The sequence below is a fragment of the Erythrolamprus reginae genome, chromosome 1 (assembly GCF_031021105.1).
Source record: "Erythrolamprus reginae isolate rEryReg1 chromosome 1, rEryReg1.hap1, whole genome shotgun sequence".
Classification (NCBI taxonomy): Eukaryota; Metazoa; Chordata; class Lepidosauria; order Squamata; family Dipsadidae; genus Erythrolamprus; species Erythrolamprus reginae.
The window spans coordinates 126,993,854-127,020,902 of NC_091950.1; the positions used below are offsets into that span (position 1 = coordinate 126,993,854).

The 27,049-nt window shown below is 35.6% G+C and overlaps 1 protein-coding gene across 2 annotated transcripts; it reads left to right on the forward strand.

The window, feature by feature from the left end:
- Positions 1-53: 53 nt before the first annotated feature.
- Positions 54-23,832, forward strand: GTF2H1 (general transcription factor IIH subunit 1). Of its 2 annotated transcripts, none has more exons than XM_070764452.1 (15): positions 54-398; positions 5,352-5,512; positions 7,545-7,737; positions 8,654-8,816; positions 11,034-11,127; positions 12,343-12,492; positions 13,595-13,674; positions 14,522-14,649; positions 16,025-16,109; positions 16,199-16,287; positions 17,499-17,616; positions 18,232-18,322; positions 19,103-19,218; positions 20,096-20,188; positions 22,151-23,832. In XM_070764452.1, the coding sequence occupies exons 2-15, from the start codon at positions 5,359-5,361 to the stop codon at positions 22,235-22,237; spliced, it is 1,641 nt and encodes a 546-aa protein (XP_070620553.1). In that variant the 5' UTR covers positions 54-398; positions 5,352-5,358; the 3' UTR covers positions 22,238-23,832. The 2 variants fall into 2 exon arrangements, with proteins under 2 accessions (XP_070620553.1, XP_070620544.1); XM_070764443.1 differs by having other exon boundaries at positions 386-716.
- Positions 23,833-27,049: the final 3,217 nt, after the last annotated feature.

A 27,049-nucleotide genomic window follows, 5' to 3' on the forward strand; every position in this document is an offset into this window, starting at 1 on the left:
TGTTTTCCTCCTCCTCCCCCCCCCTCTTCGAACCCTGGCTCAGAGAGGATCCCCCTCCCCCCCTTCTCAGTGAGGCGCCGGCAACCGAGAACGGATCCGTCCATCCATCCATCCGACGTAACGCGAGGAAGGAAGAGGTTTGGGAAAGAAAAGCAAGGCGAGGTTTGACGGGACTCCAAAAAAAAAAAAGGCTCGTAAGGAAGGAGGCGGGAGCGGCCGCGGCGTCGACTCTATGGTCACCCGCCCCAACCCGTGTTTATTTGTTTGTTTGTTTGTTTTGGTTTGGGGGTGTTTTGTTTTTTTCCGGAAGGCTGTCATGGCGGCGAAGACGCGAAGAGACCGTTACGTGACCAGAAAAGAGGCCTGGGGAGCGACAGGTGCTGCTGTCACGTGAGATGGTGAGTGTCATGGCGGCGTCTGCCCATCACGTGACGTAGCCTTCCGGTCTGCCCGTGCGTGAGCGACCGCGCGGCTTCCGGTTCCTTCGCTGTGCTCCTGGCCGCTCCATGGCCCCGGGGGTGGAGGCGGCGGCGCTGGCCGCTGAGGTGTTTTCCCAGCCGTGAAGGGAACGGCGTGGAGGCTTAGGACCGCCTTTCTTTTCTTGTTTTAAAGCTCGGTGGGGGGAGGTTCCGTAGGACGAGCAAAAAAGGAGGAGCCGGTGGTGGGGGTGGAGGGGCCGGCGAGAGCACAAACACGATATATAGCCGCCCTTAACGGTAAGTGGATAGGACTTGTTTCAACGGTTCGGGTTTGAGGCTTTTCCCCAGCCTTAAATGTCGAAGTTTGGGGGCAGTGGAGCAAGTTGGCCTTTCGGGTTAAAGAGTTACTCTTCCTTCCTGGCTCTTCTTTTTTGCGAGGTCGGGCATTGTGACCCTTACGGGCAGGTGGCAGATGCGGTTGAGGGAGCGTGTTTTTCAAATCCAAGCTACTCCTAGGAGATATTTTCATTTTCATTACCTCGCGGAGTACATTTTTTCCTCTCCTTTAATGGGAAATGAGGTCTTTATGAAATACAAGTTTTTATTCCTTTTCTTTTTCTTGGATTCCCTTTCTTTATCTTGAGGTATAATAAAGTCTTTTTTAAATTATTATTTTTATTATTTTTAAATAATAATAATAATAAACGTTTATTTTAATGCCCTTTTAACAAAGGGCATGGCAGCAAACCATATACAACTAACAAGGATTACACACATAACCAAGGCAGGCATACAGCAAACAAACATTTGAGATATTTATAACCCCATTTCTGCCAGAAGTTAATATGTTGATGTTAGATATACAGTACATACACTTGTACATTACTTTGTTAACGTAATGACTGTACATTCTTTACACTACTAATCTATATCTCTGTATAATTCATTTGTCATTTCTTTTAACCCATTACAAAACTTTTTCCATATTTTATAATAATCCAAGCCCTCTTTCCCATGCAATTTCATAGTAAGCATATCCATTTCTGCGCAATCCATAATTTTTTTAATTATCGCCTCTTTCGGTGTCTCTTCCTTTTTCCATAATTGTGCATAAACAAGAGGAATTATCAAGTCTTATTCTCCGGGATTGCTTCTCTAAGAGCAAGGAAAGAATTTGCTTAGGAATAATTTTGCTAGAGGGAAGTAAGAAATGAGAGTAGGGTTTGGGATGATTTTTTTTTTTTTACAGGTTCACTGACATAAAATGAATTGAGAATTAGATAATAACAGGGTTTGCGCCATGGAGAAAAATGTAAACAAACAATCATGCTAATTCTGTTTATAACTATTGCTTTATAAACTGGATTCACTTTATGAACTTGGAGCACTGACTGTCCTTGCTAGTAATACATTCTTTAAAAATGAGAAATCCATCTATACTTGATTTAAAAATGTTTGGTTGCTGTATTACAGGATGTTTTCATTCAGGACAGTTAAGGATCTCCAACTTTTGTTTAGTGTAGGAAATTTGAGTAGAAGATTACTAGAGAAGAAAAATGCCACAACGTAAATAGGATGTGTTATTAGGCTGAGAAGCAATTTTCTTGGATATATGACATGGAGATAATAGAACATTCGGGGTTTTTTCTGTTTGATGTAAAAAATGTAATTTTTGCTCCTTGATGAATTGCATTAATTCATCTTTGCAAATTTTCTGATTGTGTAATTAATATTGATCCATAAATGAATATCTTAATATTACAATTAGTTAGAAGTTATATATTCTTCATTTTCTTAAAGTTATCTTTAAATGCCACTTCCACTTAAAATGCCTCTTCCAAGTTAAAATCACAAAGCAAGTTATAGTAAAGTTTAAACAGCGAAATATTTGATAGAAATTATACAACAACATAGAGAGTAAAAGCAGTTATAAAGATGTTTGAAACATTACACCTGTATTAGCCCCTTATTTGGATAAATGTTTCTTCACCTGGTATTAGAAAGAAAATACAACTCTGCATACTTTAGTGACATCCAGAATTCTACCATTCTGACTCAGGATATACTGTTGTAAATCAGTACTGGAAGAATGCTTTGCCTGAATATTTAAAATAGTCTTGAATAAATATATTTAAAACAACATAGATAGATAGATATGTCCATTTTAGAAGGTAAGCATAAATTGTTTCGACTGTGTGTGCATGAAGAGATTATTCTCACATGATAGTGACAGCAAGAACATGTATTTTTCTGACATTGGAGTCTCCTTTGAGAAAATTGTGCCCTGATATTAAATAGCTGTGAAATATAATATATGGGGCATGAAGTACTCAAAACTGTATTTTTTGTTGCTTTGTTGCTTTGTCCTTTAAAATCCCCAGTAACTTTTTGTAGAACCTAAAGTTGAAGTTTTACCCTGAAAAAGAGGGTTCTAGTTCAAGATGTTGAGAATTACTTAGTAGAATTTGAGGGAGCATGGAGTAAGAAATTAATTAACCATACTTATCAGAGTATAAGACAGTTTTTTCCTCCCTAAGAGAGGGTGGAAATGTCAGTGCATTTTATACACTGAATACAGCCATTTTTGGCCTCCCAAACCCTGCCTTGCATGTCCCATTTTTACAAAAAAAATGGGTCCATTTCCCCTAAAAACTGGACATGCAGAGGTTTTGGGAGGTGTGCAGAGTGCTCTTGGGCGCTGGGGAGGGCAAAAACTGGATGTGGAGGTTCAGGAGGTCAAAAATGAGCCTGTTTTTCAGAAAAATGATGCACAGAGGATTTGAGAGGCCTGCAGAGAACCTCTGGGTGCCAGGGAGGCTATAAACTTTTTTTTCTTGTTTTCCTCTTTGAAATCTTGGTGCATCTTATACTCCGGAAAATATGGTATGTCCTTGTTCCACACTAAAAATCAGTTTCTTGTAAATAAGTGGAATTACTGTTCTTCATGGGTAGATTTCATTGCATATACTATAGTAATTAGAATTTAACATGTAAGTACCAGTTTCAAAAATTGCTTTATAAATTCTCTTTAATTCAGTTTGTCCAGACAGATTTTAATCTGTGATTTGCAAGCTAGTTCTTTACATGTAAGTTACTGGAAGTTACTGATCTGTTTTTCAAAAGGCTAATGAAATTCATCTGAGTATATTCATTGAAGTTCATATAAAATGTGCCATCCAATTTTGTGTGTTCTTTCCTTCCCACAAGAGCCAGGTGCTGGGTTTTGTGTATGTGTTCTGTTTTTGTTTTGAGAACCCTGGAATGATGAAGGGGAAGGAACATTTAGCTCTGTGTTTTCTTCTGTGTGTATTCTGCTTTTACAGCCAAATATATTTACAAGCCAATTGTAAAATTCAATGGATTTGGTTTTCCTAAACCAAAGTGTGCTCCAAGTAGTTGATGGCCTTGTATGGAATATTGTGAGTAGGGCTTAAAGTGGGGAAGGACCATTGCATTTGTTACAGAAATATGTATTCATCTAATCTAACTTCTAGGTGAATTATTAGCAATGAAATTATTGGGAGGTGTTTTCTCTATATATTTTCATTTATCAGAGAAAGGTTTTAGAACATTCTATGTGGTAGCAAAGAAATAATGCCTATGTTTAGAAATGTTTGGGCCTATATTATGTTTAGGACAATGTTTATTTATGAAACAATTACAGTATATATTAGATAGACTTTGTCTTAATTATAGTAATAATATCTTTTAAATGTTATAGGCGTGTGTATTTAAAAAGTAAGGTAGGTACCGAAAGGACATTCCTTTGGTTTAATTTAAATCTAATGATAATCTGTTGCAAGAATGGCACTTACATTGTCTTAAGTGACCCATGTGTTTGTTGGATATAGTCCAATATGTTAAGTTAATAATACCCAAAGGCATACACATTTCATGCTGTCCTTGTGATTACTATTTCCATGTGCCCCCATTGTGTTCTGCTCTGAAATATACTTTTGAGAACAGATTTTGAGAATCAACTGCACATGGAAAGAGAATATTATCTCTTGTATGAAAGGAAGCACTTAATATGGAGGAAATTATGATTTCCTTTAAAAATATTTGAAAACTTGTAGGGGGAAAGCAGGGGGATCTATGCCTTTATCTTTATTCTAAATATAATATTTTCAGCATTTGTGCAAATGCAGTACTTGACATCAGCACTTTCATCACAATAGATGCAGTATCTTTTCTCTTAAATCCTCTAACAACACAGTGTCAGAATAATAGATATCTAAAATTAAGAGAAAATTGGAACTCCTGTAATAATTGTATATATCCAATAGAAAGGCTCAGTAAACTATGCTTTGGTATTTTAAACATTCTTATGAAATCCTGTGCAATCCAAATATTTACAAAGTCATACAAATCAAATTAAATATAAAATATTGCTATTAGTGGTTTCTGGTATTGGTAGCTAGATTTACACCTAATACTAAGTCATGCCTTCTTTTAACCATCATAAGCCAAAAGCAAACAAACCTTACTACTTAGTGTGATTTGTTAATTTTATTTATTAAAATATCTCCAATTATGGAAACAGAATATTTATTCTAGTCATAATTTTTTAATGCAGAGGTGAAATGCTTCTGGTTCACTCATGCTTGTGGGTCACCTGAGAGCCAGTCGCAAAGAGAGCACGAGGCTCTGCCCATCCACCCTGATGCTGCCATTTGGGTTCTTTTCCCTCTTCACATGCACAGAACGCTTTCTGCATGCGCAGAGGGTAAAGAATCCAGATGGCAGCGTCCTGGTGGGTGGGCAGAGCCTCATGCTCCCTTTGGGACTGGCTCTCTGACAACCCACAGGCATGAGCGAACTGGGAGCATTTCAACCCTGTTTTAATTATATGCACCCAGTAGTATAAATCACAGTATAAATTTAAATACCTAGCTATGAAAATCAAATATTCTTTTTAATTCAATATCCTAGAGTAATCATGGCAACATCATCTGAAGAAGTGTTATTAATAGTGAAGAAAGTACGTCAAAAGAAACAGGACGGTGCTCTTTATCTCATGGCTGAAAGAATAGCTTGGGCACCTGAGGGCAAAGACCGGTTCACTATCAGCCATATGTATGCAGATATAAAATGTAAGTGAAAAACCTTTGGTGTTTTTTATTTTTTTGGTCTTATTGTGCTATTTGTTTGTTTGTTTAAATTTCTATGCCAGCCAACTGCCTAGGGACTCAGGCAACTCACAAAAAATAAACAGGTGTAGATCAATATAAAAAAAAAAACCCATTTCAATATTAAAATAATTACAATCATCCATACATTCATGGGCTGATCTCACCAATCATCCCCCCCAAGGTCAGTGATCCCAGGCCTGTCAGAAAAGCCGGATCTTTAGGGCTTTCTGGAAGGCCAGTAAGGTTGGGGTGGTGCAGGTTTCAGGGGGTAGCTGGTTTCAGAGAGTCAGGGCAACCACAGAGAATTCCCTCCCCTGTGGACCCGCCAGCCGACATTGTTTAGCTGACAGGACCCAAAGGAGCCCAACACTGTGGGCTCTTACCAGTTACTGGGAAGTATGTGATAGTCTGAAGATACTCTGGCCCTGAGCCATTTGGGGCTTTAAAGGTAATAACCAACATCTTGAAGCCAGTGCAGCTCACAAAGAATGGGTGTAGTGTGGGTGTACCTAGGGGCACCCACAACAGCTCACGTAGTGCATTCTTGACCAGTTGTAGTCTCCCAACTCTCTTCAGCAGTAACCCCATATAGAGCGCATTGCAGTAGTCCAGCCATGAGGTAATAAGGGCATGAGTGACCGTGAGAAGAGCCTCTTAATCCAAGTAGAATCGCAATTGGTGCACTAGTCGAACCTGTGCAAAGGTCCTCCTAGCTACAGATATCAGGGGTTGATCTAGTCTTAGCTGTGAATCTAGGAGGACACCCAAATTGTGAATCTGTTTTGTGGGGGTTAATTTCTCTCCTCCCACAACCAAGGAAGGACAGTTGACATAGTCCTTCAGAGGCAGTATTCATAATCGCTCGCTTGCTAAATTTAGTAAGATTTATATGCTGTCTTTCATTCTATGGTTCAAGAAGGTATACATCAACAGTCTCCAACCTTTCTGGCTTGGCGGCCCGGCACGGGGGGCAGGGGGATGGTTCCATGATAGTGGTATGGAATTGGAATTTGTCCGCAGAAGCATCCACTATTCACACAAATGGAGTTTCACACGTCCTCACCCTCACCCACAGTCCAGTTCTAAACAGCCCACAGCCCAGTAGGGAACCCCAGCCTGAGGATTGGGGATCCCAGTGTACATAATAAGCTTTCTGGATCATATATTGCCATAAAACAACGTCAACCCATTTGTACTGGTATTTTAAGAAATGAAGAGAAGTGATAAATATACACTTGCTCTTTTAAATTATTAAATTAAAAATGTATACAGTTTTGTTGATTTGGTTAATTCTCCAGGACATCCTTTGTAAAAATATTCAATGTTCATTACACAGGGTTATTTTTGCAATTCAGTATTATTTGTTATTATGTCAATGGCATATACTATTTTTTGATTAGTGTTTTTTAAGGTTCAATTTTGATTTTTTTTTATTGCTGTTTATAATTTTTCTATAGCAAAAAAAAAATGAATCCCTTTTTGCTTTGCAATTGGATGACTACCTAAAGAACTCATCAAGTCATTAGAGCTGTAGAAGAAATCTGGGAGCTGTACTGCTGAAAGTTACAATTTCAAGATAGTTGAGCACTAGTGGATAGAGCAATGGCATAATGATACATAAATGAATGGTGCCATTGTTCAATATATGTATGACTTGTTTATCCCAGAAGCAGTGCCATTTTCTAGGCGATCTAATGACCACAAAAAATAAAGGTGGGATCAAAATCAAATAAATATACAGAATTTTGGGACTTTGCGACCTATAAGCTACTCACCTTTGGTTAGGAAAATGCTATATATTCTAGAGAAAGGCTGTAACTTAATACCATGTACTAAGTACCAGCCTAATGTGTACATGCATTTAAAAATGATTGATATGCTGCTCTTTAAAGAGTAGGAGTTTCGTAGAAATCTGTAGATCTGTACACTGGTTTCTTTAAGGCAGATTAATAAACCGTTTGATGTTACGTAATACATGTTCTCTTTAATATAGGTCAGAAAATCAGTCCTGAAGGAAAAGCTAAGATTCAGCTTCAGTTGGTATTGCATGCAGGAGATACGACTAACTTCCATTTTTCTAATGAAAGTACAGCAGTAAAAGAACGTGATGCAGTTAAAGATCTTCTTCAGCAGCTGCTACCAAAGTTCAAGAGGAAAGCCAATAAGGAACTAGAGGAAAAAAACCGGTAAGAGCCTTCAATTAAAAATAAACTATTTGGGATAATCTGTTAACATTAAGCAGTAGCAATAAATACTGATTTGGATCTACATTTTATGCTATTGGAAGTTTGTGTATCTTTTCTTTTGTTAGAGATGGAATATATTTTTTCACTATCTTAATGAAAACCTGAAAGTTGTACAGTCACTTATAAGTCTAAACGAGATTGCATAATAAAATATAGTGTGTATGAGGGTATCAATACTACACTTGAGGTCCCATTTTTCTGTGTCTCAAAAGTATTTTTCCAGAATTTATCATTCTGAAGAATTGATAAAATAAACTTTCTAGTTGGTTGGTAGCAATATAATAAATTTTTAATAAATTAGAGTAGCATGCACACTTAAATTTATTGCAACATGTTTTTGTAGAATAGCAGAAAAACACTTTTATCTTTTTAACTGTAACTTAATGACTTCCTGACTAATTAATCTGGACATAATTTTGGCCTATAATGGGTTGTATAATCACATTACCTGTTTTGATTCTCCCATTCAAATGTATTTCTTACCTGAAATCTTTAGGATTTTGCTACATGTCTGGGAATCCTGAGTAATATAAAAATGCTTTTATTTTTAGAGACTTGGATGGAAGTCTTCATTTCCCCCCCATAGTACATTATATACATATTAGAGCTGACAGTGGAAGTTAGTTGCCCCAAGTTTTAATTATCCCCTTTCTCTAAATTTGCTTCAGTCATCCTAGTATGAGACAGGAACACTGCTCAGGTGTACAAAGTAAATAAAGGCATGGAAAAATCTCATTGTAAAACAGAAGCTTTCTTAGTGTATATTAGATATCACCATTTCATTATTTATTTGATAAACTCTACTTCTTGAATGCTTAATAAGCTTAATTATAACTTTTAAACATCTTCTTTACAGAATGTTGCAAGAAGATCCTGTTTTGTTTCAGCTTTATAAAGACCTTGTTGTAAGTCAGGTGATTAGTGCTGAGGAATTTTGGGCCAACCGTTTAAATCTGAATGCTTCGGATAATTCTGCAGCACCTAACAAGCAAGATGTTGGCATTTCTGCTGCTTTTCTGGTATGTTCATTTGATTTGTTTGGGTTTATAATAGGAGAAATTCCGATTTCTATATCTCTTCAATCACTGGTTTTATTTTTAATTCAACTCATACCTTTTGGTAAGTATGGGTTGAAAATTGGATTTCCATCTTAAATCAACTTGTTAGTAATACTTGAAAACCTTTACAGGAAGAACATATGTAGCGTAATACCTGCTGAATGAATGTTTATTTCTAAAATGATTTTTTTTTTAAATGCTGAATATTGTGTACAATTTTTAAAAAGGTAATTCAGGTGATCCTTGATTTATAACCATTTAATGATGGTTTGAAACTCCAGAAGCAGTGAAAAACTGATAACACTTCCTCAAAGTTACAATTGTTGCACTTCTACTATCCTGTAGTCATGTGCTTGTAATTTGTGAGCTGACAAACCAGTCATGTGATTGTAATTTGTGATCTGAGAAACCAGCTCACGGAGAGGGGCTGCATACAAATCTAATAAATCTAATCTATCTATCACATTTGCAGTGGTTGCAGCATCTTGTGATCATCCTCTGACAAGCAAAATAAATTGAGAAAAGCCCACTTGCTACCATTTCTGCATGCTAGAAATGATTTTAAAAACATCAAGTGACATGATGATTTGATTAACAACCAAAATTCCAGATCCAATTATGTATACAGTGATACCTTGTCTTACAAACTTAATTGGTTCCAGGACGAGGTTCTTAAGATGAAAAGTTTGTAAGACGAAACGATGTTTCCCATAGGAATCAATGGAAAAGTGATTAATGCGTGCAAATCCAAAATTCACCCCTTTTGCCAGCCGAAGCGCCCGTTTTTGCGCTGCTGGGATTACCATGAGGCTCCCATGCATGGGAAACCCCACCTCTGGACTCCTGTGTTTTTGCAACGCTGCAGGGGAATCTCCATAGGGGAATCTCAGGATCGCAAAAATGAGCGCTTCGCTGGCAATAGAAGTCCGGAAGTAGGGTTTCCCAGCGAAGGGAGCATCAGTGAAATCGCAGCATCACAAAAACACCGAAGTCCTCGAAACCCCAGACCTCTGTGTTTTTGTGATGCTGTGATTTCACTGAGACGCCCCTCGCTGGGAAACCCCATCTCCGGACTTCTGCTGGGATTCCCCTGGAGCATCACAAAAACATGGAAGTCCAGAGGTGGGCTTTCCCATGTAGGGGAGCCTCAGGGAAATCCCAGCAGCACAAAAACGGGTGCTTCGCTGGCAACGGAAGGTCTGGAGGCGGGGTATCCCAGCAGCGGCGGTGGGTTTGTAAGGTGAAAATAGTTTGTAAGAAGAAGCAAAAAAATCTTAAACCACGGGTTTGTATCTCAAAAAGTTTGTATGACGAGGCGTTTGTAAGACGAGGTATCACTGTACTAACAATTCAATTTGAACAGCAATTGAAGTAAATCGCAACAGAGTCTCAGTCATCCCCACCAAGCCAGAAGCAGGAAGCAACAGCTGAAAGGGATGAGATACATAATTAAAAACCATCCAACCAACTGCCACCTTAAGTAACACAATGTCACATACTCCAAAGCTGACCCCCCAAAAAAATAAGGCTGCAGAGTGCGATGAAGGCAGTAGACAAACCAGGGCTCCTTAAGATAGCAACAAGATTCACCCCAAGATTTATCACTCATTCACCCGCAAGCAAATCCATTGCGGATGATTGGACTCTCAACAAATATTTTTAAAATTGTTTGTATTCCTATGCTATTGCTCCAATAGATTTGAAAGCACATTTATCTACATGATTCAGTCAGGTCTTACAGTTTCTCTATATTGATTGAATATTCTTAATATGGTGAGCCAGGTTTTACGAGAAAAGGTTAAGATTTAATAGTGTGTTATTAATATTCCAAACACACATAATTTGTTTTTGAAGAACTTTGGGTCTTTGTGGTTGGAATATTACAAAAATATTTACATATTTTTGGAAAGACAATTGTATATCAGCATCAAAATGACTTGACAAAATGTACGTATTATTAATTTTTGAATTTACTCTTCAGTAATGCAATGGAAAGACTGGGCAATATGATTCTTTGTGCTTGTTATTTTACCTGTTATTTAAAAATTGGGTTGAACTATTTTTTAAATATCACTTTAATTTTTCTTGTATTGGTACTTTTCTCCTTTTTTGTTGAAATATTAACAAAAACTAACAAAAGTTATGGAAAACCATTTTGAAGATATTTTTATGTTGCAGGCTGATGTTAGACCTCAAACGGATGGATGCAATGGACTAAGATATAATTTGACTTCAGATATCATTGAGTCAATATTTAGGACTTATCCAGCAGGTAAACTTCTATAATGTAATGTAATATACACATATACTCCACTATTCTTCTGAACCTGAAATAATTAGATGTGAATTCAAAGAGAAAATTGATTGAAAGTATGAGTATGCCCACTCTACTCTTATCAACAAATTCTTTAAAAGCTGTCTGGTCTTAAGCTCATTTTCCCACTTGAGATACAGATCAATGCATATCTAATGAGTAATGTGATCCATGAATTATCTTTTACAAGAAAATATCTCCACTTGATCTTTTATATCGGCTGAATCATTCATTTGGCAAGTGTTCAGGTGTATGTGGAAATGGAGACCAAGAATTAATCCAGAGTAATTTTTTTCTATTTCATTGTGGAGCAAACTCTGTACAAGGATCGTGATCAATACTTTCAAAGACATTGATGGAGCCTTTTTGAGTTGTATTGCCGCACCATTATTAGACAGAATGTAGGAGGACCATAAATGGTTGAAGTTTAAAAGAGGGAATCAGTGGTCGAAATTCTTTATCCTTAAAGAATTCCTGGCAACACAGTTTATTGATTGCTTGTCTGCTATGGGGTGTTTTTCGCCATGCTTGATTACTTCTCCCACAATATCACAGACAACCTCATTGAGAACAATTCTGGAAATCTTTACGCCAAGAATCAACTTACCCAAACCATATGCCTCAACAGGCACTGTGGATGTGTAAGATAGTGAGTGTTGCTGGTATGATGTAAATTGCTTAAGATATCGCCAGGCATGGGGGAATTGAGACATCTCCCCCAGGCTTATATAGTTTTGTGTATGGTATGCTTGTGTTGTATGTTTTTTAAATAATGGGTTTTTAGATATTTTCTTTTAAATATTAGATTTGTTCACTGTACACTGTTTTGTTATTGTTGTGAGCCGCCCCGAGTCTGAGTGTGATACAAATCTAATAAATATAAATTGTATATGTACAGTGATGATAATATCACCTTGCATTTTGTGCAGAGGGTAGTAGTAAATGTTAGAAAAAAGAACCTGTCTACTGCTTAAAATGAAGAGACTGATTTTTAGTGCTCAAATACTTAGTAATGTGGAATAAAGTACCATATTTGTGTCAGGGAACAATGCTAAAATCCTTTTGATCGCATTCCAAATGCTCTTTTATTTGATATACTTGTTTATCTGAAATGATAAACAATGAGTTTGGATTACATGGTAACTACTAAGTCTTAATCTCTGTTTATTATAGTAAAACTGAAATATGCAGAAAATGTTCCACACAATATGACAGAAAAAGAATTCTGGACACGATTCTTCCAGTCTCACTATTTTCATAGAGATAGATTGAATGCAGGATCAAAGGACCTTTTTGCAGAATGTGCTAAAATGGATGAAAAGGGTATGTATACAAGCATTGTTGTATTTATAGTGAACTTTGGAAGCAAATAAGTCCTATAAAGTCACCAAGAGTTCGGTTTTATAATGAAAATTACTCAGATGTAAATCTTGTTTTTAGTGGGATTCACTGCCCATTTTTATATAGGCAGGGAGAATGTTTCTCCAGATTTCTTTTTGTCTTATGTGTATTTATCTATTTGTGTATTAAAATAATGGAAATTAAAAAGCATACAATAATTACAACCTCCTTCAGAAAAGGTTACCATAATTTTGAGTCACAAAGTGCTAATACATCTGTAAGGAAACAATGGACCAGCCAGGAATATAAAGTCATTTTTGAGTGTCGTAACTCTATTATGTGTAATAAAATGAACTTGGTTGACTTACAAATTAAACTAAAAGGAGAGACACACTAAAATGTATGCATGTATATATTTATTACCCATCTTCTTTATTTCATAAATAATTCAAAATAGCAAACATACCCAATGTTCCTTCCTGTTCTTTTTTTCCTACAACAGCCCTGAGAGATTGGTTGGACTTGAGAGAGTGATTGACCCAAAGTCACCCACTAAGATGAGATTAGAAGTTACAATGATTTGGTTTCTAGCCTGATGCATTAAATTACTAGACTTCTCTACAAAAGACACTGGTCTAGTTTGCATGTATGATGGAGTATAGTCTGTCACAGCAAGAATAGCATATTGCTGTTTCCACTTTCTCACAGATCTGGGTGGAGAATATTAGAATCTTCTCCTTCTGTTTTTGGTTATTCACAATTAATTGTTTCATGTGAGAGCTTGCATGAAGGAAAATCAGCGGGTGGTGAACAAAACCATTTCCACCACACAATAATACACAAGTGGATTCTCCTCAGTATTTAATGTTAACTACATTATTATATCATAAATCATGAAATAGTATTCCAGGAATAATACTAAATTATTCGTGGAATATTAATACTATGACAGAACCATTTCCTGACTATTATTGATGATGAAAATATATGTTGGAATAAGGTAATGCCCTGTGCTTCTTAGCGCTTTGGAATAGTTTATCATTATATATCTGACCCAACTTAAATTTGGTTTATTCTTTTGTAGGGTTAAAAGCAATGGTCTGTCAAGGAGTGAAAAATCCTTTATTAGATTTAACTGCCTTGGAAGATAAATCATTGGATGAAGTAAGTAAAAGAGATTTGAAAATATAAAATAAATTCTATACTGAGGGTGAGCAGAAATATACTTAAAAAGATCTGTAATTATTTAACCTTGAGAAATATATTTTTCTTTTTTTATAATGATAGCCTTCCTTATCAATTTGGATTCTCAAAAATAGATGCAAATTATATTTGCATTTGGTAGGAATCTTCCCTCACTTCTCCGTTGCTTATTGGAGAATTTACAGTAAAATTATGTGGGCTTTTCCAACATATGCTAGATTTTGATCTGAATGTGCATGGCACACCATCTTATTCAAGCATGGATCTTTTAAAGATACTGATTGTTAGAAGGTCCTGATTAGGTGAATTTGTAACATACTGCTGGTCTAAAGAAAAGGTGATACATCGGTTATACATTTGTATTAAGCCAATTATTCTTACAACATATTGTCTTATGTTTCATTTTTATAAGAACGGATATTCACATTTCTCATTCACTTTATTGCAAAATATAAAGGAATCTTGCTAGTTTAAAAATGCAGTTTTTGATAGCTTCACAAAAAAATTTCTCACTGAGCGATTTTGAATAACAACAACAACAACATATCATTTAAGGAAATGGCTTAATTGTAATAAATAGGAAAGGGGTGTTGGATAGAAAGGACTGGGTTTATTTTCATAATCATCCCTTTACATAGTGCTGCTGACATTGTTGGACTTAAATTGTTTCAGCTTGATTTTTATTCAGAGGCAGAAAAATGAATTCCTATGAAAACTCTTAAGTTTTGATACAGCCCATATTTTAATTAGTTCTTCATCCGTCATGAGTCAACATGTCTTTTAGGGTTTGTTTATTTATTTGTGGCAGGGTTACGGTGGGTTGGCACCATCCACATCCAACTCTACAAAATCAATAAAGGAAAGTAGCAACGCAGCTATTATAAAACGCTTTAATCATCATAGTGCCATGGTCCTTGCAGCTGGGCTCAGAAAACCGTAAGTCTCAATATAGAACAGATCTAGATATGAGAACTCGGAGGCTTGGAATTTTTTACCTTTGCATTGTCATGAAACCACTGCAGCAATGAAATGTAGTTTTAAGCTATGGCATACTTATTACAATATAATTGGGAAAAACAGCTCACACCTTAAATTATAATTTGAAAATCCCTGTTGATTGCCTTTTCTCCAAACACCTCTCAATATATACCCTTCAAATATGGAAGATTAGGTACATTCTCCAGAGAAAATTTGCAAGCACAAACAGAAGTGATGAATCCTGTGCTAGAAAAGGAATGGCCAAAATCAATTAAACGTATAATTATAAGTGTTGCTAATATAACTGAAATAATATTTTAATTAAAATAATTTTATCTAAGCTTAAACATTTTAAACCTAGGAAAGTATTTAGAAAATCATAAAAGTAAAACTATTGCTCAACTTTAGCAATTTAATTTGCAGTTGGATGATTTTGTAACTGCATCATCTTTTTCCAATAAATACTCCTACATATATTAATTCTACCACGTAGGAAATATCGCATAAAATATTTAAAACACTTTTATTGCATTGCAATCAAATTATGACTTACAGGCTTGCATTCAGTCTTTTGTAATTCAAATCAGACCAGACATTTGCTGATCCAGGCACCAAGTAGATCTAAATCCACTTAATCATATCTAAGATAAATATGTCATGTGCTGTCAGGCATGTATTGTTTAACTCCGGATTTCTTGGTATTTTCATTTGACATTTTGATAGGAACAGAAATGTGGCACATCTGTATATACAAGTTAAGTATGTATAAGATGCTTATTCATAAATTGAATGATGGCTTTGGCTAAACAGGAATCTGAGGGGGAAACCATTTTTGTTTGATCTTTGAAATGTAAAGTACTGTATTATACAAAACTAATTCAAATTGTGTGAAATATGTTATGTTTAAAGGAAACGCAATGTTTGGCCAAGAGAGCTGTGGAGTTGGTTTTAAAGTAAATGTTGGAGGATAATTTATAGCTCTAGTTCTTGCCACGCATTTTACTTCTGCATGAATGTGTTTTTTTCCCCATCTCCTCCTGTAATATAACATATTTTACATGGAGTATAGTTCAGTTCTGCATGTGCATAGAGGCATTTCAAACACACTACTTTCTTCCCAGGGTCAGTGAATATTCTGGAATGGGATTCCATGAAACTTTAAAAGCTTTTACTGTAACAAAACAAATCCATCACTTAGCCAGATTTTCCCATTACACATTTAGAGGTGTTTTCTGCTTTCATGCAGAAATGAATGGTTTTTATTCATTCATTGTGCAAATTTAAACGTGTCACGTATTCAGAGACAAAGCAATTGTAAATACTTTGTTTTCAGAGAAGCACAAAATGATCAGTATAATGAGACCTGTATGGATGGAAACTCGAGGGATTCAGATATCTTCCAGCCACCAGTAAAAAAGGTAAGAATTATGTGCAGATTATTTTAATAATGCAAATCTTGTTTCTTATGCTAAGTTTTACACAGCCCTGATTATGTCATCTCTTGTAGGCAAAGCTGCAAGAATCTATTGAATATGAAGATTTAGAACACAACAACAGCATTAAAACTATTGCACTAAATCTAAAAAAATCAGATAGGTATGTTGTATCCATTATGTTATTTTTAGCAAAATGTTTACAAAATTTGTTGTGTGTATTGGTGTTTTTGTGCATCTCAAAGAAAACACTTGACAAGATAAACATTTTTATCTTAGAATTGCTACCCTTAAAATAAGAATAAGATAATATATTTATAGTTCTAATTTAACAGATAAAATAGGCTGTGAAAGAGTTATGATAATGTTACATTAAATATTGATATAACCTTTGATACCTTGGAGTGGAGGAAACCCATAAGAAAAAAGAAACCCATAAGGAAAAAAACCTCCTATATAAAAATGGGCAATATATCCCACTAAAAGTAGGATTCATAGCCAAGTAATTTTCATGAGAAAAGTTTGATATAACCTTTGATACCTTGCAGTGGAGGAGCCAATTTCATGTGTATTATCTATTTGGGTATCAGAAGAAGAATGGAAATTAAAGACAGCATACAATGATCATTGCAATGATTCTTCTGAAAAGGTTTCCATAATTTTGAGCCAGCTTAAAGTGGAATTAGAATTCACAATCTCTTGATTTCCCCCATTTTATTATCTTTCTTGCCACAGTTATTTAGTGAATTGTTAAGTTCTTAAGTTAGTAATGCAGTTATTAAGTGAATCTGACTTCTCCATTGACTTTGATTGTCAGAAGGTCGGAAAAGGTAATCACATGACCCTGAGACACCGTGACAGTCATAAATATGAGTTCTTTCTCAAGCATCTGAATTTTATCACATGATCATATAGATGCTGCAATAGTCATAAGTGTGAAAAACTCACTTTTTTCAGTACCATTGTAATTTCGAACAGTCACTATACAAACTCTTGTGCATTGAGGATTACCTGTACTATATTGTCTGTATAAAGATGGAAGGAGATACATTTCTCTAACAATTTAGTGAAAAGAGGTGAAAATCCAAGTTCTAAGCAACCCATTGTTAGATTTATGATCAAAGTTTTTTTATTATCAATTTAGTTTTGCTCCGCAGTCTGAGTTGAGACAGACAGTAACCATTGATGCATGGTACAATAGAGAGGGAGGTTGAAGAGGCTTCAAATTTTCCCATAATTTATCTTGAGAAGTGGAAAACTATCTGCCCCATTTTTAGGGTACTAAAGTAATATGAATTAAAATAATCTAAAAAAACCTGAAAATTAAGTTTTTATTCCCAGAAAGTTAATTATAAACTCTTTTCTTTTCAACAGGTATTACCATGGTCCAACACCAATTCAGTCACAGCAATATGCAACGAGCCATGATATTATTAATTCTTTGTGTAGTATTAAAGAAGAAATGGAAAGCTATGTACCCAAATTAACTCAGGTAGGGTAAATGGTCCTGCTTTTAAAAGAAAAGCACTCAAAATAGAGTATCTAGTATCCGTAGGGTATTCTTCAATGCCCTATTCTTTGGGAGATAGTGTATTACTTGAAACATTATTTATATACACGACTGGAGGGAATGTGGAATTGTTTCAAAATTATTTTCAACAAGCAGAGAGTACTTGGCTTGCAGACAAGAGGAACTGTTACTGTTGAGATTTCTGTGGTTACATGTATCACCTATTATCACTTATTTACTCACCATTAGTGCACATATTTTATTGATAACAGTCTTATATTTCATTACAGAAAGCCAGCTTGGTCTAGTGGTTAATGCATCAGGCTGGGTTCTGATATCAGACTGATTAACTTTTGCCTTTAATTTGATGGGTTTTAGCTGTGCCATGTTTTAATTGATTATGTTGAAAAAATAACTTGGCAATAATTAAGAGATATCAGGTATTCTAACTAGCATATGTAGGTATAAAAACCTCTGTTACTTTACTGGTATAATAGCTATTCCAGCTCTTATGATTCAAGCACCATTGTCAACCTTTTTGGTTTTGTTGTACTACAAACCTAACGGAGGGAAAAAATATTTTAATTATCCTTCCAGGTTCTCTCAAGTGGTGCTGCCAGTAGTACTATCACAGCCCTGTCACCTGGAGGAGCACTTATGCAGGGTGGAACACAGCAAGCCATAAATCGTAAGAACTTGGTGTCTTGGGTTATTTTTTACTAATCAGTTTGCAAAATCAAGTCAGATGGTCAGATCAGTACAGTTGATAAATCAGTCTCTTCAAGCAAGGTTGGGAAAATATGCAGAACAGCACTTCTGAAATTTGTTTCCAACTTCTTTAAAGTAGCTCTTAAGAGTGATAAACAGAATACCAAAGCTGTTAAAGTATCTTTAAACATTTTTCCTGGGTTGGAAAGCATAAAGTGAGAATTAAAATGCATCGTTATACAGTCTTATTCTAAGTGGTGACAGACTTTAAATCAATTTGCTATTCCTCCAGTTTCTAATCTGCAGCCCTGAGAGCAAATTCAATTTTTCAAGCATTCCTTATTATATAAACTTCCACACTTACTTCAGCATATCCAAAATGATTTCAGAGCCATCCCATGACTAGTTTCTCTTCATGTGGAGTATCGTGTAGTCAAAATGTATACAGTATAGACTTAAATCCAGCACTTTTTTCTGCCCAGAGAGAGTTCTTCTCTAGCTGATGGGTGTGGTGGTGTTTTTTGCTAAGTCCTTCCTTTGTCTCGCAGTTCTTGCTATGTATCTCAGATTTGAGAGTAACTTTCCCTTGGAAACCATTTGCTGAATCAAATGTTTTTTGTGACCTGAACGAATCTCAGTGTCTTTGGAAGGAAGATCTTAAATGGCATTCTTGGCCTCAGAGTAAACTTTTTGAGATCTTGCTACTACATATGAGAGACCTTTTATGACTATGTACTTTCTTTCTTTATGTTAATTGTAGAGATGTTGCCAAATGATGTTCAGTCTGAACTGAAGCACTTATATGTTGCAGTGGGAGAGTTACTACGTCACTTCTGGTCCTGTTTTCCTGTTAATACCCCATTCCTGGAAGAAAAAGTAAGAAGAATCATAGTAGGAGCAATTAATTAAAAGCACAGAGCCTCCTTATAATGATTATATTTTTTTAAAAACCTATAGGGGCACAGGGGCATTGATATATATGACTGCACTGAAATAAAACTTTGTATTGGGATAAATTTAATACTAATTTTTCCAGCGTTTTGGTCACATTTTCTACTTGCTGTTGCTTGCTTACATTGCAAAGATTTTGAAATTGGAGTTCAATATGTTGTAGAAGTTATAGCTTAATTGGCACAAAGCCTGGACTGTGTATACAATGTATGCCAAATGCAGCATTAGGTATGGCAAAACATTACATGCATGGGTTATGTTTCATCCCAATATGGACCTGAAGCAGTCAGTGGTGTTCTAGGGTAAGCAGGAAAAACAAAGATCACTGAAAGAGACTGCAATTGAAGCGATGTTAGAGAAAGAAAAGTGTGGGGAAACGGGGTGAGGAAACTGACTGAGCACGGAAGGTGGGGAAGCAGATGTGAGAAGGAAAGAGCAGAAAGCAAAAAATGGAACTGCGTACTTATACCAGGCAGGGAAGGGAGAAGGGAACAGGGTGAGCCAGCCTTCGCCTATTCCCTATTATAAGACCTCTCCAAATTTGCCTCATGCCAAACATTGAACCCTCAAGATTTCCAGGCTTTGAGTTGGCTGAACCACAATTCACCTACCAACCTGGAACTTTCAGACCATAACATTTATGTTTGATGCACAGAACAATACACAGTTTTTGTCTTCATTGGATACCTGTGATAGTTACTAAAATGTATCAGTTCAAATTCATAGATAATCTTTTTGAAGGAATTGTGGGATTTAAGCCCAAAGAGACCATGTGGTTTTAATATTTTCCATCTTCTTTCAGGTTGTAAAAATGCAGAGTAATTTGGAAAGATTTCAAGTTACAAAACTCTGCCCATTCCAAGAGAAAATTCGAAAGCAGTATTTAAGCACAAATGTAAGAAAAAGCCATTCTTTTCTTTTATCCTCCTTAAAGTTTGTAAATTGCTTTGTTCATAAATAAATCAGCCAATCTTATTAGTTATTAGAAAATAAAATGGTTAAATTGATGAGACTTTATAGGTTCGGAAGCTTTTAATTGAATAAATGTTCCTGGAGTCACTATAGAGTCATAGGAACATTTTTATAATTATATTATAATTTGATATAAGATAATTATCATTTGTAAAAATCTATTAAATTATAGAGAACTGGTATCCATCTATAGTTCTGGCCAAAATTGTGGAAATATAGAAACATAGAAGTCTGACGGCAGAAAAAGACCTCATGGTCCATCTAGTCTGCCCTTATACTATTTCCTGTATTTTATCTTACAATGGATATATGTTTATCCCAGGCATGTTTAAATTCAGTTACTGTGGATTTATCTACCACGTCTGCTGGAAGTTTGTTCCAAGGATCTATTACTCTTTCAGTAAAATAATATTTTCTCATGTTGCTTTTGATCTTTCCCCCAACTAACTTCAGATTGTGTCCCCTTGTTCTTGTGTTCACTTTCCTATTAAAAACACTTCCCTCCTGGACCTTATTTAACCCTTTAATATATTTAAATGTTTCGATCATGTCCCCCCCTTTTCCTTCTGTCCTCCAGACTATACAGATTGAGTTCATTAAGTCTTTCCTGATAGGTTTTATGCTTAAGACCTTCCACCATTCTTGTAGCCCATCTTTGGACCCGTTCAATGTTCAATATTTTGGGGAAACTATTTTTGAGGTTTGATGGCTAATAATACCACTTCTTTTTTGAGTAGCACCATAAAATGATAATATCCTCTGTCCAGGTAACATAAGTTTTAGCCCAGTTTAGTCTTTTCAACCTTTGTTGGAGAGATAAAAGTGACTTTTTTGTGGAATTTTAGATTTTAGACCAAATTCCTACAGTCTGCACCAAACAGTCCTTGCATTCAACTTCACATTGCATTGTGCCATTTCATCTTTTATATACCCAGATGATTTTCTTCCGTCACATAGGCACAGTCTCTTAATTCTTCTATCATCACTTGCTGTTGTGTATCTTTTCCTGCCTTTACCAGTGTGATTTTGTAGTGACAAGAATCTCATGATACCTCTTCAAAAACTTAGAAATGCCACTTTGGTTAAGTTTCCCATTTTTCTTCTAATTTCTTTATAACTGTAGCCTTGTTCTCTTAATAATACTATTTACATCGCTTTCTGGGCGACCAGTCAACTCTTTGTGCCATTACCTTAATTTTACTACGTTTTACAAGCTTACTAAATGAAGGAACACAAAAAAATCCAACCAGCTTGATAGCGGTCACATAACACATGACAAATGCCATCCTCTCAGCTCTAATACATGACATCAATAACTGAATCCTACTGTCTGATTGGTTCATTTCCAAAACAAGATGATACCTGATTGGCTCTCTAAACACTCATGCTCATTGGCTGCAGTCAGATGAAGGAAAGCTACCTGATATCAACCTAACTAAGTTGTATTTACCTTTCCTGGTTATTTGGTTATACCTTTTCATAGAATACAGATAATTGTGCTGCATTACATTCTTGATTAAATTATCTTTCAATTGTTATATAATTTTACGGTACTACTCCCCATCAAGCCTCAGAAGTACTCTTCTCCCAAAAGGTTTCCACAATTTTGGCCACTATTATATTGGGTAGCTTTCTGTAGATTCGCTGGGGTTGATTTTGATAATTGTCTCCCAAGAGAAAGATGTTTGATATAAATTGATAATAAATATGGTTCCCTTTCCTACTATTTTAAAAAAAGTGTCTTCCCATTATATGCAATTGTTAGGCAATGGAAATACATGACTTTAAAATGGCTAAAATAGTAAAATCACAGGTTGGTGGAGAAAAATCTTCGATTCTACCTTTTTATGTATATAAAAAAATATTTTGCAATATTTTTTTCCAGCTGGTAAATCACATAGAAGAGATGCTCCAGACAGCCTACAATAAATTCCATACATGGCAGTCCCGACGTATGTTGAAAAAAACGTGAAGACCACAGTGTTTCCAATGGGGGACAAATTTGCAATAGCTGTAGGAGCCACAACTACTAACTGTGTAGATCTTACAGAAATTGCAGGAGATGTCAGCATCATAAGGACTCTTTAAAATGATGCTAACTGAGCTTGCACCTTTTGGGAAGAAGAGAGGTTAAACTTGAAAACAAAGGAGTTTAAAGGAACCAAATCAGAAAATCTAAGTGGCAAACAAAAACACACACACACACACAAAGACACTGTTTACTGCAGTTACTCAGGAACTGCTTTTGATTTTCATTAGAGCTGCTTTCAGAAATAAAAACTTTTAAGAGATACCTATTAATAAACTCCAAGGTTGTTCATCTAATTTTTTCAGATGTATGGCACAGGGTAGAACTTAATATTTCTGTTAATGCTGTCTCCTAGCATTTTATTAATTTCTGTTTGTACTTCTAGAACTAAGTTTAAAATTTTACACAGATTAACTATTTGAAGTTCTTAAGGAACCTAGATGCAAGAGGATAAGTTTTTGTCATGGTTTCCTTATAAAACCAGACAATGCACAGAAATACTTTATATTTTCGAGACGTACATGCAGGCAGTGCAGAATTTTATGCAGAATTTTCACCAGCCATTGTTTGCATGTTTTCTTTGGAGGGTGAGTGTTCTTGTTTTTGTTTTTTAGCTTCCTTTGGAGGTGAGAAAGTCATTTGTAATGTAAGTGTTAAGCACTTACAAAAATAATAACTTTTATACTTTTTATCAAAACAATCTTAAATGTGCTTTCTTCAGTTCTTTCCTGACGACTGTTAGCGCTGTATTTGGCGACTAGATAATCATTGAAGAGTGAATATCCCATATTTTTAAATATATTGGGAATCCTTACAACATTTAGATAAAAAAAAGGCAGATCACTCTTACCTAAAATATACCTGCCATGTATTAAGTACTTGACTTACTAAAGCAAAAGTAAACTTGTTTTGCATAATCTGTGGAGTCAGACTCCTTATATTTGTTATCTTAATGTCTTCCTCATTAACAATTCATTCTTGGACCAAGCAAACTGCTTAGCTTATATGTAATAATATGTATCGAAATGATGAGCCAGAGGCTTACAATTGCATAAACAGTTTTATTGGCAGACATTGGGAACGTGGGACCCTTCTGTTATATCCATGCCCCTCTCCAAGAATACTAGAACTATATTACTAATTTACAGTGGATTGAGATAGTGGGTTGCCCTCTCATCTCTGTACCCTGTAGCACTGATCAATTTGTGAACTGCAAGAATTACTCCTTATATAAGAGCATGTACTTGTATACATGCTCTTGGTTTATGCCAGTGGTTTTGATAGGTTGCAAGATGTAAAACTTTTTAAGCATCTATTATTCTGTACTATGGGGATAGATTTAAGGCATTAATTTTAAGTTTGCTACTACTTTTGTTTTCAGAGAAGTTGCATGTTATGTACTACAAAATGATACTTGCATCCACTTACCCTTGGGTGGGGGGGTCCCTTTGTATTTTACTTCAGTTGTCCCAGTTAAAATGATTTGTGAAAAGCTGAAATTAATCATGAAAAATAAAGAATTGATGCTGCTATGGGAATATCATCTTGCTGAAATATGATTCTGGTGATATGTGATTGCTTAAATTTATTTGGATAAGTTAATTTTTTGTGTCCTTGTCATTATGCCCAGGTACAGTGGTTCCACGCAAACATTACCTCTGCAACAAAGAGCAAATTGAAACACATTCTAAAGCAAAAGAGTTTTGATAGAGGCTGAGAGCTAGTTTGACTTTTACAAATCAATTCCAGATCATGTTAGATCTGTGAAGACATACATTTGCACTGATAATTCTTTGAGCAATAATTAAATGATGCAAGCTATAAATGAGGGTTTAATCAAAACTTGCTTATGCATATATAACTAGATTTATAGTCATTTATCAAAATATGTACTATTTTCTTCCTGATATTTTATTTAAATATATAGGCTTTGAAGAATAACTACAGTTGCAAAAATATTAAAATTTTAGTTATATTACTTGACAAATAAGAACCATTAGATGATTCTACCAGAAGGTGGCAACAGCTTGTCACCTACTTGCCATTCTATTTCTACATGTTATCTGCCTTGCTGATCCCATTTCTGCCAAAGCATAATCCAAAACAAAAAAAGTGATTTAAATACTAATTCTGAAATGTCTTTTGCTAACCATACAAGCATTGAAATTAGAACTTATATTTAACAGAAAATCATATAACTTATCACTGGCATTGATAAAAATTGTAAGATAAACCTCAATTCTTTGTTCAAGGGTTTGCCGGTGATTTAGGATAGATGGTATGACTTTCCTTACATACAAAGCTCTAAAACCATGTTATCTGTTAGTGTTTTGTGCGTCTGAACATTTTAGAAAGCTGATTGTTTCTAATATATTGATCCATAACTGATTTTCAAACTTTAGTCTGCAAACAAGGTTAGGAATCTATTTCTTGAACTTTTCTATTTTCTAACTACTACATTGCATTGGCAATCACAAAAACTGGTTAAATAGTGTTATATCAGAAGTAATATTTTTCATTGTTTTAGCTATGACATTAAAGAGAGACATTTTGTGACTTGGAATATTTGAGTTAGGAAAGTACAGAAGCTGCCTACTTTATTACTCCATCTTGCCCTTTAGATGTGGCTTCCACCCTACTGGTATTCTGTAAAGACTCAGTTCTAGACCTCCAGATGAGACAGATATGGGGTATATGTACATATTTCTATCTGTACATTGTGCCTGGATACCATTTTGCTTTAATGGTATCCATTTCTATTGTTTGACCTGATGAAAAAAGTGCCCTTGACAGATTTTGCATACCTTGCTGAAAAGGGCCTATTCTGAAAAGATATTAAGAGGCATTTATATTCTTTTGTCTAAGCCCCAGACTTTCAATAGGCACCAGGAAGTCATCATAAGACCCCCTTCCACAAAGGTTAATCTCTTAACAACGTGATACTTCTTTTGAGGACTAAAAGGCTAGATAAAGGAGATGGGAATTGCCCTATAAAGTGCAAGGCATGGGAATTGGAAGACTTCCTGGTAAAATAAAAGGAATAAATCGTGCCATAGCCTTAGCATAATCATGGTCTTCTAACAGCAGTCTGGCTGTAGGCTTTCGGATCTTCTGTAGAGTCAGAACCTTTTAAATTGGGGCACTACGGCTGAGAATCATAGTCTGCCTCTGTATTTGTAATTTTAAATATGTGAATCTTGAATCTCCAAAGACCTATGCAAGGGTCCTCATTGTAGACTTTAGTTCAGCATTCAATACCAGTCCTCGGAGAGGGGCGGCATACAAATCTAATTTATTATTATTATTATTATTATTATTATTATTATCATTATTATTATCATTATCATCATACTGGACATTCTTCTGGCTAAACTAAATCAGCTAGCGGTATCTGAACACACTTGTAAGTGGATCACAAGCTTCCTAACAAGTAGGAAGCAGCAGGTGAAGCTAGATAAAATCACATCAGATACCTGTAAAATTAGCTCAGGGGCCCCCAAGGCTGTGTACTCTCACTCCTTCTCGCTATATAGCAATGACTGCGTCTTAAACGATCCATCTGTTAAACTATGAAATTTTCAGATGTTACAACAGTGATTGGCCTCATTTGAGACAATGATGAAACCGCATACAGATGGGAACCTTTAGCCGAAACAACTAGCAGGAACAATCTGGAGCTGAACACACTCAAAATTGTAGAAATGGTGGTAGACCTTAGAAGAAACCCTCCCATTCTACCACCTCTTACAATACTAGATAACAGTATCAACAGTAGAAACCTTCAAATTTCTTGGTTCTATCATATCTTAAGACCTAAAATGGTCACCTAACATCAAAACATCATCAAAAAAGCACAACAAAGAATGTTCTTTCTGCGCCAACTAAGGAAGCTCAAACTGCCCAAAGAGCTGGTGATACAGTTCTACAGAAGAATTATTGAGTGTCATCTGCACTTCTGTAATGTCTGGTTTGGTTCTGCAAGACAGACACAGACTTTGGAGGATAATCAGAACTGTGGAAAAAACAATTGCTGCCAACCTGCCTTCCATTGAGGACCTGTATACTGCACAAGTAAAAAAGCGGACCGTGAAAATATTTATTGACAACCCCGCCCCCCAATCTTGGTCATAAATTGTTTCAACTCGTACCCTCAAAATCACAATATAGAGCACTGCATACCAAGACAACTAGACCCAAGAACAGTTTTTCCCTGAATGCCATCATTGCTACACAATTCCCCCACCACTGTCAATTATTCGCTAAGGCTGCATTACTATTATTAGTCTTCTCATCGTTCTTATCACCTATCTCCCACTTATGACTATGACTATAACGTGTTGCTTGTTTCCTTATTTATATTAATATTTTTTCCTGGTTGCTTATTTGACTGCTTATTTGACACCCCCACTTAATGACAATCATTAAGTGTTGTACTTCATGATGCTTGACAAATGTATATTTTATGTACACTGAGAGCATATGCACCAAAGACAAATTCCTTGTGTGTCCAATCACACTTGGCCAATAAAGAATTCTATTCTATTTGAAATTGTAAGATTATTCAAAAATCTAACTATCGGCCTAAAGGTATGATTCATTGTGGCTGTTTTTAGTTTATAGTCTATTTGAACATGCCGCCTTCAGAACTAACTAGTTTGTGCCCATAAAGGGCCTTCCAAAAGTTATAATCAATATTTTGCTGTGACAAAGCAGACCATTCCTAAGGATAAATGGTGATGTTTTTAGATAGATATC